At 42.3% G+C, this 16104-nt stretch overlaps 1 protein-coding gene across 2 annotated transcripts in view; it reads right to left on the bottom strand.

Moving 5' to 3' along the window:
• The window catches only part of cntln (centlein, centrosomal protein), an 88951-nt gene that overhangs the window by 20961 nt on the left and 51886 nt on the right, over positions 1-16104 (bottom strand). For both annotated transcript variants that reach the window (XM_034230240.1, XM_034230241.1), the window contains exons 18-24: positions 15866-15941; positions 15264-15532; positions 10866-11081; positions 9415-9512; positions 6573-6699; positions 6232-6369; positions 5359-5544 (exon numbers count right to left, since the gene is read on the bottom strand). In XM_034230240.1, the coding sequence (XP_034086131.1) occupies positions 5359-5544; positions 6232-6369; positions 6573-6699; positions 9415-9512; positions 10866-11081; positions 15264-15532; positions 15866-15941 (1110 nt within the window). The remainder of the gene's footprint in view (positions 1-5358; positions 5545-6231; positions 6370-6572; positions 6700-9414; positions 9513-10865; positions 11082-15263; positions 15533-15865; positions 15942-16104) is intronic.

Genomic DNA, 16104 nt, shown 5'->3' with positions numbered 1-16104 from the left:
ACTTTTTTCTCCCCAGGAAAGTACCTGGCGCATTTCCACTGCAGCGGGTAGCCCCGTTTAAGCGTCCTTAATCGTTCTTAAGCGGCCAGGCCAGTTTTTGGTGGCCTTTCCATATAGCGTAGCACCGGCTAGCGGGTACTTTTCCCCTTTTTTCCCGGCCCCATAAAATCGTGGTTCTATCAGGCCAGGGCCAGGGCTGAACTAGTGACGTCAACACTCTCGACTGCTGATTGGTCAGAGAGAATCATCACAAGATCGCGCGCGAGATCATCCCTAGCGTCGCATATATATCTAGAAGCAAGCTTGCAGAATTTTTATACACAGCATTTTTTGACGTTCCTACATCTCATTGGGGATGATAGAATCCAGCGGGAGCTCGACGGAACAACTCGAAATGTGAACAAAAAAAAAGCAGATCGCCCCGCCTACACTGCATTGCTACCCCAGGTCCTAAACTGTAATGGAAATGCGCCACGGCCTCGGACGGCCAGCGAGGCAGCCCGAGGCCTGAGCGAGGACGCTAGGGACGCTTAAACGGGGCTACCCCGCTGCAGTGGAAATGTGCCAGGGACGGAAAAGGGGGGAAAAGTTCTCATGAACTAAGTTTTCTTTTTGGTGTGAACGCTAAATCCCGGGAAAAGTACTCCGGTGTGAAAGCGCCTAATGAGCAGGTACACTTTTACCTTAGTAAGGATGTGTTGTTAACCCCTTTTCCAGGTAAGACGCATTCTTTTGAAGAGATGCAATTGGTTGATCAATAGAAAAAAAGAAATACAAATTAAATCTTAGTGAAAATTAGTATGGGATGGACAGTTAAATGTAAAGGCCTTATTAGACAATGTAGTCTCTATTAAGACATGGTGTGATTTTGAATAATATTATATTAATGAACACCTCTGTAAGGCAAGGCAAGTTTATTTATATAGCACCTTTCAACACAAGGCAATTCAAAGTGCTTTACAAAAAACGAAAGACATTAAGAAAATGGCATTTAAAATCAGTCATTAAAAAGAAAATATAATAAAATAAACATAACAGAATTAGAATAGAATAAATTGTAAGCCATACTTCCAATGTAGCCCACCAAATGTATAAAAACACAGGCCTACTTGTGCAGTAACCTCATTTAATAGTTACAATTATCGCTTAGGTATATTTAAGAATATTTCATCAAGGTATATTCGATTTTAACGGTGGGAAGATGGCTAAGCTATCTCCAATTGCTGGCATGCTAATAAACTATTAACATATGTTTACCAGGAATTAGTCTTAACTTTCTGAGATAACATACGTACTAAGAAGCTTCATGAATACAGTCTCAGCTTTTTGATTGGCTTTTTCTAGGAATTAAAAGTGGATTCAATTACATTTCAACACCAGCTCATACTGTAGGTGACCCACTACTTCCATGTAGATCTAAAGTAAGCAGAATAGTTCTGATTAAAGAGGACAAGCAACAATCATAATCATCTTCCCCCTCCTAATGAAGGAAGGCAGCTTAAGCTGTTTTTGGTGATCTGAGGGCTGTGTTTACCCTTAAGGAATACACAGCTCATTAACTAACAGTGAGAGATCCTTTTCTTTTATGTACAGCCTAATAGATATTCACTGTCACTAGTCAGGGGTTACATTCAATTGACCTAAACCCTGCATGTGGAAGGATCCAGAAAGAGATTAGGGGAGAATTTATCACTCATTCTCAGCCCTGGGAGAAACAAAGGGTGGGACTTTTGACTGTAACACAGGTAACACACACACACACACACACACACACACACACACACACACACACACCACACACACACACACACACACACACACACACACACACACACACACACACACACACACACACACACACACACACCACACACACACACACACACACACACACACACACACACACACACACACACACACACACACACACACACACACACCACACACACACACACACACACACACACACACACACACACACACACACACACACACACACACACACACACACACACACACACACACACACACACACACACACACACACACACACACGGACAGTGTTGTGTTGTGTCTGTTTGTTAAGAGCTCTTAGCCTGACTAGTACCACAATCACAATTGCCAGAGGAGCAATTTGGACAAGACGAGGATTAGGGCATAGAGATGGGGATCAAATGAGCAGCAAAAAGATATCCTCTTTAATAACTAGCTACCTCTGAACCTCTTCACACACATGAGGACACAAAGGGCCATTCAAAAACATAAAGTGCACAGCGCAAGAAAGAAAATGCTTTCATTTTGTTGGATTACGGAAGCACTGAAGCAAAAGAACAGCTGTAAACTGTGTTTACCCTGAGATGAGTGAGATGTTTAATTATGCAAGCAACTTATATTGTATAATGGAAAGGAATATACTGTAAAATAATTGATGTGTTGTAACATCATTGTTGTGATATCCAAGAGCAATTTTAAGTAATTACAAAATACTCCAAGATGTTGAATTATATAAATAATATCAATATCCTTGAGATTAGAAAACATCTCAGGTTTTGGATTTTGTCCAATAGCACAAGTGTTGTTAATGGTTTTAATGGCTGATGGGGATTTTTTGAATTTACAAAACTGTTCTATCTGTAATATTATCTGCCGTAACCCGCTCAGTCATTATATCCAAATTACAGATGACTATTTATAGAGCATTTCATTGTGTAAAGTACTTTGCGAAAGCATTAATAATCAACCTGAAATATACCGTCACAATATCAATGAATGCGGGTTATTCTAAAACATTTGGGGTATTTGATTTTCTCAAATTGCCATGCCTAACACCTAACTCATACATTTATTTTCCCCGAAAGAAAGACATTTCCCCAACTCTGAACAATTCTATACATTTAGGCAGGGATGACAAGCCAAAATATTCTTTGTGAGATAACTACCTTCAGTGTGTGAGTGTGTGTGTGTGTGTGTTGAGTAGTCACTACATGCAGGGCCACTGTTTAGCAGTTCAACAGCAGTGCTTACAGCCTGGGGCGTGTGCAGGGGCCAAAAGGGTTTGCTGGCACACAATAAAAAAAATCTCCACACACAAATACACACAAAGGCACAAAGAACAAAAAAACAAGCTCATAAAGACACACCCGGACACATCTATGCGCACACAGACACACACAGAAGCGCAGCCCTCCGGTCCTGATCAATACATGACAAGAGTAAATCTCCTCCGGACGTCAGGCAGTCCAATCAAAGGGCTCGGTGTTCTTATAGGGAATCACAGGAGCCAGGGGGAGGCAAACAATGATGTGAATCCTCAACAACAACACAATGGCCCCGCCAGCCTTGGGTTATGGGAATGGAGGAGAGGAGTTATACGAGCGTGAACTGTATTTCTATGCATTTATATAGACGTAATGCAGCCCTATATTGAGGTTACGTATAGTTTGTTTGCTTGCTTGTGTACCTTCTTCACTAAATAAATGCTTATGTGTGAAAAACGGGGGCTAAAGGCTAAGATGTGGAATCAAGTTACAGTAAGACACATCCCATCTTTCTCCAATTATTCTCAGATGCAAGAGAGAGCCATACAAGGACAGGAATGGCTTCAGTTATTTCTAATATTTCTGGATTTTAAGGACAAATATAGAATTGCCACTAAGCTGTGTCTATGATCTGCCACTTGATTTATGTGTGTGTGCAAATACCTTGCCAGCACTATCTATCCCTGCCAAGCCATTTCCCCCTTTGACAGACAGGTGTCAGCTGAACAGAGTTGATGGACAGTCTTTATCAGTCTCTGCCAGACACAGACATGCAAACACACTCAAGGTGATGGATTAGGCCTACACAAAGACAATAGTGCCCATTCCCGTTGGGCACACAACGTTCTCACTATGGTGGCCTGTGTCTCCTTATGTATTTGAGGATTGTGCAAAAGCTTAATGGCAAAAATACACATTGTTAAAAATCCATCCTATATTCTGACACATATAGGGAAACCAATGTGGTGAATGCAGGCTAAGCAGGTTGCTGACGTCTTCCCCTCAAGTCACATCCTGAGTGGGGTGTGTTATCCCTCCAGTGTTCTGGGTCTAGGTTTTCTCCCAGTTGGACATTCCAAAAATACGTCCACAGGGGGGCATCAAGCTGACGTCCTGATCTGAGGCCTCAACCATGTTAAAGTGGACCTATCATGCTATTTTTAGGCAATAGCATAGGTCTCACATATATAAAAATATGTAAAAAACATGTCTATGTCTCTTGCACATCTTCCGGGGGAGACTGAAAACTCATCTCTTTCGACTCCACTTCGATCGATAGAATTACTAACAAAGAATTGCTAACAAAACACTTATATACTAACAAAGGGCTGGCTTATCTAAAACCAGTTGAGTAGCACTTGAAATGTTTTAGCTCTATGAAACCTGATGTACTTACACTGAACAAAAATATAAATGCAACACTTTTGTTTTTGCTCCCATTTTTCATGAGATGAACTCAAAGATCTAAAACATTTTCTATATACACAAAATAACCATTTCTCTCAAATATTGTTCACAAATCTGTGATAGTGAGCACTTCTCCTTTGCCGAGATAATCCATCCCACCTCACAGGTGTGGCATATCAAGATGCTGATTAGACAGCATGATTATTGCACAGGTGTGCCTTAGGCTGTCCACAATAAAAGGCCACTCTGAAACGTGCAGTTTTGCTTTATTGGGGGGGTCTGGGGGGGTCCGACACACCGGGGACACATACTTATGTATCAATGACATCAAAAAGTGCATTTTGCATGATAGGTCCCCTTTAAGTTGTTCCATTCAATAAATGAACAAGAATCCTACTCCTTCTGAGTATCCATCTGTTAATCAAATGAGCAGCTGCTATTCTTTTAATCAGTACCTGAACCTCACAGGGCTGAAATGTTGATTGACAGTTCAATTGAGAGTTTCACCTCAAGGTTTCCTCTACACTTAAACATTCTGGTCCAATGGTTGCATCATTGGCAACCCCACACATGTTTAATTGTTGATCTCTTTCTTGGTGAGTTACAGCAACAACCTTGAACTTTACAAACAACATGGATGGCTCTGGAAATACACAGTCCAGACCCTAGAGAGGGAGCATTATATAGGGGTGATCCTTGTATTACATATCTACTCAGGGAGGTGACATTGTGCTTTGCATCAGCCTCTTTTTTCAGAACAAGCCAAGGCCCAATTAACAATGCACCTTATGTAGGAAGGGATGAACCCACACAGAATCACTACAATTCATAGATGAAGAACTTGCAGGCACACACAACACTGGTTTAAGTTGATATCCCTGGACTTTGATCCTTTGCCCCTTTAGTACAGTACCTTGATGAAGGCATGGAGCTGCTCCAGATGGGAGTGGGCTTGGCCTAGCTGTCTCTGAAGCCTGTCCAAGGCATTGGAGCTCTGCTGGGTCAACCCCTTCATTTGCTCAGTGGCTGTCTGTTCCAGCGCGGCCAGAGCCTGCTCACTCGCGCCCACACGAGCCTTCAAGGCATGCATGCGCTGCTCCTGTAAAGAACAGCAGCAGGCACAACAGGTCAGCTGAACGCAAACAGGCTTTAGAAAAAGTAGGTACATGTCTGTGATACACTTGTGGCAATTGTAGAATTTGAAAACTTCTGACATTGCAGACTTATAGTGGTAGTAATATGGAGCCATTGGGAATAAAAGGGGCCGAGTGCAACACATAGGCCACAACAACTTTACATGGATTGTTTCATTTCTCATAAAGCCATCATAATAGTTTGAAGACGCTACCATCATAACAATCGATTGTTAACAGTTAGTATTTATCTCGCCTTGAACTTTAAAATGTTTATTATTTTTATTTTATTGTTTTTACAACTTCAGCAGATTTCTTCTACATTACCATATCAAGTCTTTTTTGTTTGTACAGTGTCACAATGCTTACTTAATCCTCTGATTAAAAGTTATACAACAATACACATTAAAAAGACTTAAGGGGTTTCCCTGAAAGGCACTAAACATACACAGCTGAGGTGTAAAGAATCATGGATGGAAGACCTTATTTCCCCTTAACTTGAGACATTTATTTCTACCAATAAGATACTGTGATCTTAATTAAATTATGACAATGTTCCCCTTATGTGCAGTATATCATGGTAATGGACTTTGCTTTGGCAAAAACAAGTGATTTAAAAAAAATATATATATATATTTTCAAACATTACCTACCTTTTTTTCCAACTCCTCTGTCAGCTTTTTACAGGACGCATCGTACTGGCTTTTCTCTGTGGTGGCAACACTCAGTCTCCTCTTTAGAGAATCAACGAGGGCCTTCCTGTTGGTGGCCTCCTCTGAGGAAGTCTTCACCTGTACAGAGCAATTATTTGATGGTGATATTTAAGTCATATATTCATGTTTTTGAAATACAATACAAAAATCTAATGTATAAATGAATGGTAAGGACGTAATAAAGAAATGTCTCTGTCATTCTTCCAAGGAGCATCAAACTAATTGGATGACTTAATGATGGTGCTTTTTTACCATGTATGTATTGTATGTATTTTATTGACCTTTTTCTCCAGATCCTCCACCTGTCCACGGTAACTGTTCTCCATCTCCTGCAGGAACTTCAGTCTCGTCTTCAGGTCCTCCACCAGCTGCCTTTTCATGCTCACATCTCGCTCTGTGTGGTTCGCCCTGAAAATCAAAATGAACAATAAAAACAACACAAATATTGTATGAAGCATAATTAAGTGCGCATTTAAAACATGAATTTACAGTCGTGCACAGGGGCCCTAAATAACATACAGTACAGCATCTACACAGCAGAACAAACACAGACACACAGAGCTGGCAGGCACAGTGTCCCCATGCAGTGCATCAGGCATGACAGCTCATTATGACAACTAAATACACTGGCATGCTGTTTGGGTAAGAGGAGGAGGGGTTGAAATAAGGATGCATATATAATTCTAACTGGCATATATTAGAACAAGTGCTCTGGCGGGGAATGCCACACTAAGTGTGACTGGGGAGTCCTTTTTGACAAACGGCATTTAGAATCAGCAGTGACACTACTTGAAAGACTGTAATCAAGTATTTAAATGTTTATTATTTTAAGCTCTGCATTACACAAGTCACATATAAAAACGTGTCAGCTGGGGGGACTGCTCGGCACAGAATGATTATGGAGGGAATACGCTTTAAAAAATATTGTTTGTTTGTGTGCTGTACCGTGGTGATAATACTTCCCTAAAGAGAGGCAAGGTCTCTGTATTGTGCGCTATTCATGTGTTAACTGTTGCAAACATGCGCCATGTGTCACTTCCCATTTCGATAACCCGCTGTATTGACGTGTTTAATATTCCAGCATTCAGCACAGCCGTATTCTAGCGAGGCCTTGTTTTAAATGGGCTCGGTATGTTAGTATGTTTAATTCTGTTTTCATAAAAGGCAAATACCAGCCATTTTTCATGGTTGCCTATACCTTGGGGAATTGGAACAAATAGCATAAAGATCATAAGGATGCAGTTAATTAATATGGGTTTTACCAGTTTTCTTTATTTCAAAGATGTAGTGGATCTCTCAGCTCCCACGCGCATCACGGCTTGTGTGTTTTGAATAAACAGATGACGAAACGCTGGAGCAAATGCTTTCGTGTAAGTAAATGTCCCTGTCTCCCTCGGTGGATAAATGCCTGAGGGCGGACTGGCTAAATAAATGTGAGCTTGTCCTATTGGAGTGACATTAAATTAAATGAGAGAGGAGTCTAGCCGGGGGTCTTGGGGGGGAAGTAGCGCTGGCTGGTTACCCCATGGATTTGGCCATTAATGAGAAAACCCATATTGAACCTTTCAGAAGACTGTCTGCTGTTGACTTACAGACCAAGAGCAGCAATAAGAGCCGCAGCAAGCTCCCAATGCTAATGGCAATTAGATCGACAACATTTATTTTAGATGTTCTCTTCTTCTGCACCCCAAAAAGAATAGTGGATAAAAAAGAAAGAGGGATATATCGAGCTTCTGCCGGAGCGTGTGATCTCTATTTATGAGTGTTAGTGGAAAGAGAGCCTCGAACTATATCCCAATCACTCTCACGTTTGTTCCCTTTGTTCTGCGCTTGTTGGCAATATTGTTCATCAAACATGCGTGTATTGTAATAATAACAGTCAGAGGTCTGAAGTGTAAGAGAGAGCGGGAGCGCACATTTCTGTGTATGTTGTTAAGTGCGGGTGGACGTTTCATGTGGCTGATAGACAACAGGGCTGAAGATGAAAGGGGCAGCTTCATAAATAAGGCAGGGCCATAGTGCCGGATATTGACTGAGGACATGCCGGTATACTTTGAAATTCATTTCTTTTTTCCCCCCTTCTCTTCTTTAAGGCGAAGCAGCCTTGCTCCCTGTGTGTGTGCTGAGATGTATATTTCAGAGATGTCTAGACATGTCTTTCATTCTGAGAAGGGGTCCCTCCATGGAGGCAAACGGAGAGGCAAGAAGAGATGGCGAGTTACATGCGCGTATGTGTGCCACTGAGTGTGTGACAAGAGCCGGAGGAGAGGCTGAGGCTGTCGTGGAAACTCAGCGGAGGGATGTTCACTCTGTCTGTCTGTGATCCGCTGCGCTTTGGTCACACACAAACACATACCCGCTGTGATTGTACACATGCCCACGATGCATTATTGAGAATGTCAGGCAGAGGACACAGCATAGTAGACAAAGAGAACATGAGGGAGGAAAGTCAAGTTCATCTTTGTACCTTCCTCTCGCTCTAAGATCCTATTGCAGAATGATGATATGCGGCTATCGCAACGCTGCTCAAATCTTGACAGTTTCCCTGAGTGAATTGTTTATAGCTGTACATCCTGACTGTGTAATGCAGCGGGTGCTTCAGTAGGTGAACCATGTAACTCATTAGGGCTTGTGGCCCACAGGCTAGAGCGATGCTGTGTGGGTTTTAGTGTCATGGGCCAAAATGGTCCCTCCTGCGGCACACAAACAATCAATACACTGCTTTGATCAGCACTCCGCATCAGCTACCCACATAAGCAACACCGCACTGCATGACACACAAGACACCCACACGCACACATGTGCATACACACTAATTCCTTCAGTCATTTTTATTCACCCGCTCATGAAAACATGCATAATTTGATTCACGCAGAGGAGAAGCATGCCTAAGTGGAGTGCAGCAGACAGAGTGCTGCCACACGGTGGAATCAAACACTACAGATGGGAGCTGCAGAGACTGAGCATCACACAGGCAGAGGCACAGGGAGACGAGAGACAAAGACAGAGGGAGGGTACAGCAAGAAGAAAAGGAAAAGTAAGAACTGTACCGCAGTGCAACTGAAAGAAAGCAACACAAAGAGAAAAAAGTAACACTAATGAAGAGAAAGGTGTGAAACTAACTTGTCCTGCAGCTGGCGGAGCTTGTCCTCCTTCTCCTGGAGTTGGCCTCGCAGGGCTTTGTTAGCTGCCACCTGCCTTGTGACCTCTGCACTTGCACTCTGGGGGGAGGGCACATGGTGTGTGTGTGTTGGTTAATGTGTTTGAGTGTGTGTGATAGCGGGTGGGGGTAGGTTTTCACGACACGGCTGATGACAGGTCAGGCACAGCATGCTTCCTCATTATAGTTACAGCGGGAGGGTGGAAGGTGCTAAAAGAGGTTAAGAGGAGAGCAGTATTTTTCAAAGTGGATAAGAAAAGTGGTGTAATAGGAGAACTTAACAATGTATCAACCTTTACTATGGAATGTATGAGGACTATACAAAACAGCAACATTTGAATTTATATTATTAAATACTATAAAAATAATAAAACATTTTGTATCTGATTGTTTTCTATCTTCTACCTCTGCATTGAGACATATTAAGACACAGCTCATGACGACAGCTTGACTTCTGATCCTCGACTGATGGATATTTGAACGTGCATGTTCACTTTGGTTTAAAGGGCCCTGTGTCTCTTGTGGGAAATGTAGCAGCACAAGCTTCTGACAATGCGCTCACTCAGTGCGCGCACCCCCACAGTGCATCCCTCGCCTCTCCCTCTTGCTGTCACCTGACATGACTTCCTCAGCTGTGTGTAACGACAGCAGCAATCTGCTCGGTGACACTGATGAGCTGGCTGGAAGAGGGTGATAATACTGTGGTACCACTCACTGCTCATTCCCTATGATGTAGGGCACGTCTCTACTGTTATTCCCCATTTCTCATCTTTCTGACAGGTGCTTCGTAATAAGATCAAATGATAAGGAATGCTAATTCTTGTCGAAATCACATGCAATTTCAGGTGATGTTGAGTGTAAATGGAAAGGCTATATACAGTATATATATATATATATATGATTTGAAAGTAAAACCTTGACAGAGTTTCTTTCAGACTTTCCAAACTCCTCAAGGACATCAGGCTGTTCAAACCAGTGAGATGTTAAGGTGACTCAGAAATATCGATGTTTGATAGAAAAACACGGAGATACTTGTAAAAAAGTGCGTATTGTACACTGTTTGATACTGCATAATAAGCAAGTCACAAAAAAGGCTAACACAGGATTTCAAACTGGAATGTGAAAAATTCATGAACTACATTGTTTTTGTTCTTTAGTCCATAAACTGGCCTGTTCAGAAAAAAATGAATACAAGATTTCCAGCCTTTTAAAAATAAAAACAGCCAGTCCCACAGTGTCCTTGTTTTTCATGGTATTATCCTCTCAAGCTCCATCGTGCACAAAATTGGAAATGAACACAATCCTTAATACCATCATCCTATTAAGAGATTTATCTCATAAGGCGTGCACAATAAGACAAAGCATGAGGGCCCTTCATTAACCCCAGAGTTCTTCTGGTAAAATAACCACTAACCTTAAGTCTGGCTTGAAGTTGTTTGACCTCAGCCTCCAGGACCTGAGGGACCGGATTAGCCGGGGAGGGCATGGTCCTGCCCCGGCAGCAACACTCTGCGTTAACTGGGGCTGCTGGTGCTGTTTGCTGGGGTAATGTGATCCGTCTCCACTGCTCCAGCTCCATCTCCAGAACCTTCTTCTGCTGCTCCTTACCCGCCAGGTCAGAGGTCAGCTTCTACAGACAGACAGAATTAGCGGTATAGGCTTCTGCAAATGATATTTCAATTAAAAACTAAAGTTGTATCTATTCTATTGTTATAGAATGACAACTTACAGTAAAAAGTCATAGGAGACATGCAAACTGACACATTGACGTTCATTTAAAGACGTTTTCTTTGCCTGTATGTAATTACTGTTATAAGAAAAAATAATTTGACTTAAAGATTTCTTAATTTGAAAATCACATTACATTAATAAGTAAACATATGTTGTAAATACTGTATGTTACAGGACACACTGTGTTTTAATATGTAGTCTGGGAGAAAAAAATCTCCTTTGTTTATGCTAATTAGGAGACAGATGATGCCGTAGCTTGCTCAATAGGGGCTAATTCTCACTGTGATTGGCATGCATAATAAAGCCGTGCAGAATCAGAGAGCACTGTGGGACGGAGGGAGTTTAGCATTTGTTGAGAGGTTGGGTTTCGTGGTGATGAACAATAATAGTCCTAGCTGATCATGTACAATGTACAGTGTATCAGTTATTAGAAACACAAGTATCTAAGGTGAACAATTGTAACCACATGTCAGCGTTGAAGCAAAAACAATTTGTATTTCCCTGCTTATTAAGAAAATGTGGGGCAGAAACACAGCTCTGTAGGTTTGGTTCAATACTACCACAATTAGCTGACCTGGTATCATTTCAAACATCAAAAATGCTTAATGGCACAAATGGGAGATTTGATACATGAAGATGTATGCTGCACACATATACTGGAACACACACAGACACACACCCAAGTGAAACCACAGATTCCCAGGGGTTTGCTCTCTGCTCTGCATACATGGAGGTTATTGATATCTGGTTGCTGGCTGACACCTTTTAATAGAATCCGTCTTGTTTTAGGTTTCCTCTGCTCTGTTGAAGACGCACATGCCGTATCCCCGGGGAAGGTGGGATGGAGAGAGATGTAGGCGTGATAAGAGAGGAGCGGAGAAAGCGAAGCGGGGCTATGGCTTCAGTGGACCAGGAATTAAGAGTGGCATTGATGACACTTCCTGTAAGACAGGCTTTGATTTCACAGGCCATTTTCAGCCATGGTGAGAGACGACACTAACATGGACTGATATTCTGGTGTCCATTAGGCTGGAAGAAAGGACACCGCTCTCTCTCCCATCCGAGGAGCGCTCTCACTGCTCTGTTCCAAGTGATACTCTATCAGTATCGGGATTAATAAGGAAACAGACGCTGCTAAAATAAACACAAATATGCATTAGGGCAATTTGATTATGGGAAAAATCTTTATCATGATTATGTTGTTCAAATTTGAGATCATATTAAACACGACTACTAATTGATATCGGAAACATCATAAATGAGAAATAAACATTTTAAAGTAAAAGCCATCGATGAACCCGGAGAGCAAAATCAGGAGGTTAGGACTATGACGTTTGTGCTCTTGTAAACAAATGTGTGTTCTTGTAGACAATTTTATGCTTTAGTTAACAAGTTAATCATTGGAGCCCAAACAGAACTGCTTGTGGTTGCGCTCTGAAGCCGGGCGAATTCTCTATAGGAATTGGTGCGCTTGAATACAGGACCAAATTTGGCACAATAATAATTTTTTCTTTATAAATCATAGTTGTTTTCAAACACTTGTGTAACGTCTAACTGTACATGTTGCTTTGTATCTATCCTGCTGGCTGTTTTACGTAATTTTTTGTGCATATTATAAAAATCGGAATCATGTGCGGAGCTTTTAAAGTTCAGTCGGTTGTGTCTAAGGCACCATCTAATCCTGTGATAATCCCGGCCCCTTACATGTTAGAGGAGGGTAGGACAGTGCACACGTAAAGAGATAAGGCTGGTACATTTTAAAGGCGATGTCACAGTACAAGTGAAGTGAACGGGGGAAGTAATGACTGAGGGAGGCAGATAATCCAAGCAGCCAAATGATCCTGTAGTTGGATGATACGCATGGGCACATTTTGTCAAGAGCTACACTTTGTAGAAATAGGAGGGCATGTCTCACCTGTCACCTGAGTTCTTTTAAGCTTCTTATGCCACCTCAAGGGATAATTCCCCACTGTATTTGCGTAGTATTTGGTCATTAGTTCCTGCTGTAATATTTAACCTGAATTTTCCCTCTGGGGATAAAATAAGGAATTTAACATTTTAACATTTAGATCAAGGAATCATAGCCATATTTCTTGATCGGAAGTTAATATTTGAGATCTGGGAATATTGCAACGTTACAAAATGAAAGACAAGGACAAGAAACATGACTGGTCCAAAGACCACATTTAAATATGTTTTAAACAAACCTAAAGACAAAGTTGTTTTAAAATGAAGGAGTAAACTACATTGACCAACAGTACTTTCAATAGTTTTGAGTGCAGGTTTTCCTGTGGGATCATTATTGATTTCACTTTGTTGTAGTATCATTGCCATGCTCCCAGATCTCAGCAAAGAAATCATAACCAACCCAAGCTGTAATAAATAGGAATGTTCCTTAAATATCTAATGCTTGGCCAGGGAAGTAACCAGACATTTCTACACTGCAGATTACACTCTGCTGCCGATAAAGACATCTGTCAGGAGGCCTTGCTGGCGACAGAGTGAAGAAAGTGTCACCATGCTGTTAGGGTGTTCCCCTCCGGCTGGGACCAGAGAGCTGAGTGCAGCATGACAAAGAACCTCACACATCTCCACTGCAGGTCTATTCATTCTGTGTTGATTTAAGAGCAAAATCAGTTAACTTTTTCTTTTGATAATGCAGTTATTCACATAGTTATAAAGTCGAAATATGAATTCATATAAAAACCACAGATGGGAGGGAAATAAAAGAGAAGCACATGGGCAAGAGAGTGAACCAGAAAGGAATAATGAAATAAGACTATAAGACCTAATAAGGGAAGGACAGAATGGCTGAAGGGTCAGGGACTCACAGCAACACAAACAAGTTTCCAAGAAACTGCCATGCTACTTCTCACATGATGGCCCCTGTGGAGGCTGTCCTAAGCCAATTACAAGTCGAGAGTTTCAGTTAGAAAGTTGGCAAGGACCGGCTGGAACAAGCCCAAAGTCCATTACCTCTTGCCCTTTCCAGAGAGGGCAACAAGAAATGGCTTCGGCCAGTCAGTCGGCTCCAACTTTCTCTGGTGGAGTGGCATTAATACTGCAGGAGGGAAGAGGAAACAAACAGGAAGACAACAATTCCCCCTGTCTACTCATTCACGCAGCAGTGTGTGTGTGTGTGTGTGTGTGTGTGTGTGTGTGTGTGTGTGTGTGTGTGTGTGTGTGTGCGTACATACACGTGTGCCTTTACTGCTGTGTCTGAGTCTAAGGTCTCGTTGGGCCTCAGCAATCAGATGCCCGGGTGGGAGCACAAGGGCCACTTCCTAGGTAGCAACACTATGAGGGCTGACCTGTGTGTACCAGTCCGATGTACTGCATCTTTACAATGCTACTCAAAATACACAGACACACACCCACACACATGCTCCTAATCAGCTGTCCGATGGGCCCTCATTGGCTGCTGCAGTGTCTGAATTCACCAAAAGAAGTCTCCTGCCTGTCCGATTAACGACTGTATCCATCTGTGTATTTGTGTGTGTGCATATGTGTGTCATATGTCAGTGTGGAGAAGGAGAACATGGCAGGAGAGGTTCTGTTTAGGGCCAAAGTGCTTGGTGTTTTATTTATATTCCACACCAAGTCAAGAGTTTCCTACCTGGAGGCAGGTACTAAATAACTAAATGGGTGTGTGGCAGTGGACTCTATGAAAAGAAAGTCACCTTGTGTGTGTGTGTGTGTGTGTGTGTGTGTGTGTGTGTGTGTGTGTGTGTGCGGACACAGCTGCACACATTTGAAGTAATGCAACTACTGGTGACACAGATTGTTGTGGAGAACTGGCTTGTTGAAACATTCAGTAAGACAAGACAACAGCAGAGTCAGAGCAAGGAAAAAATGGAAAGAGATTATTCTCCTTGCTTCTGCTCCGTGGCACTGACCTCCACAGGCGAGGGTAGGCCTGTCAGCCACACTTATTAAGCATGATAAGGGCAAAGGACCTGCTACTGCTGCACTCTCAGCCCCCAGCAAATACAAAAGAACCACAAAAAGACAAATATGAACATTTGACTTAAAACTGGCTTTCCCGTTTACTCATTTCCCTGTTCTTTATTCCCCTAGTTACCTGTGTGAGCTGTTTACTGCTGCAGAGTTTCTGAGAAAGAGAGTCGAGTTGTGCCGTGATCTTCTCATTGGCCCTTCGCAGCTCTTTGGCTGAGAGCACAGCGTCTTTCCTGGCACTTCGCAGTATGTCAATGTGACGCTGTAGGGACTCCACGCGCTGCTGCAGAGAAGAGGAGGAGCAGTGCTGGCTCTTCATTAGCATCCTCTTCCTCCTCCACCTCCTTTTCTCTCCCCTCGTCCCTCGATCCCAGGGCTCATGCTGCTCATCGTCTAACAGGAGGAAGTACACGCAGGCACCTCAGAGTTGACAAGTGCACCGAACAAATCCCTATTTAGAAGCTACTGGTGGGAGATAACAGGCTTATGTAAAAGTGTCTTTGTGAAAACTGTGATATATTTAACAACTTGAATGATTAATATTTTCCATTTATACATCATACGGGTTCTGAAAAAGCACCTCAAAACAAAGCTTGTTAAACTTCCTGAAAACTTGTTTCCGATCGACGGCATGTACATACATCGAGTGTTCTTCCTGCTGCAAATAATAGTCGATTAGATTTTTGTAGTTTTGCATGGGTGTGAAAAAAGGGAAAGTTATTCTACCTTGGGCCAGAACATCGGGTTGCTTTCTGCTGGATCCTGCTGCGGCTGCGTGTGAGATCATTGAACACCTGTAGGACTGAGAGCACAGTACAGTCAGAGATGAAAAGCAGCTGTTAAATGTAACACAACCGGTTGACATGTTGTGCTTCCTGAAACGCAGCTCATAATGACACCATGATCACAGGGTGTGCTCGGTTTAACGCGACAAGACAAATCACCCTGCGCTTTAATAATTCACC

The sequence above is a fragment of the Gymnodraco acuticeps genome, unplaced genomic scaffold, assembly GCF_902827175.1.
Source record: "Gymnodraco acuticeps unplaced genomic scaffold, fGymAcu1.1, whole genome shotgun sequence".
NCBI lineage: Eukaryota > Metazoa > Chordata > Actinopteri > Perciformes > Bathydraconidae > Gymnodraco > Gymnodraco acuticeps.
The sequence above is the reverse complement of the archived record's forward strand: the minus strand, read 5'-3'. Positions and strand labels throughout refer to the sequence as shown.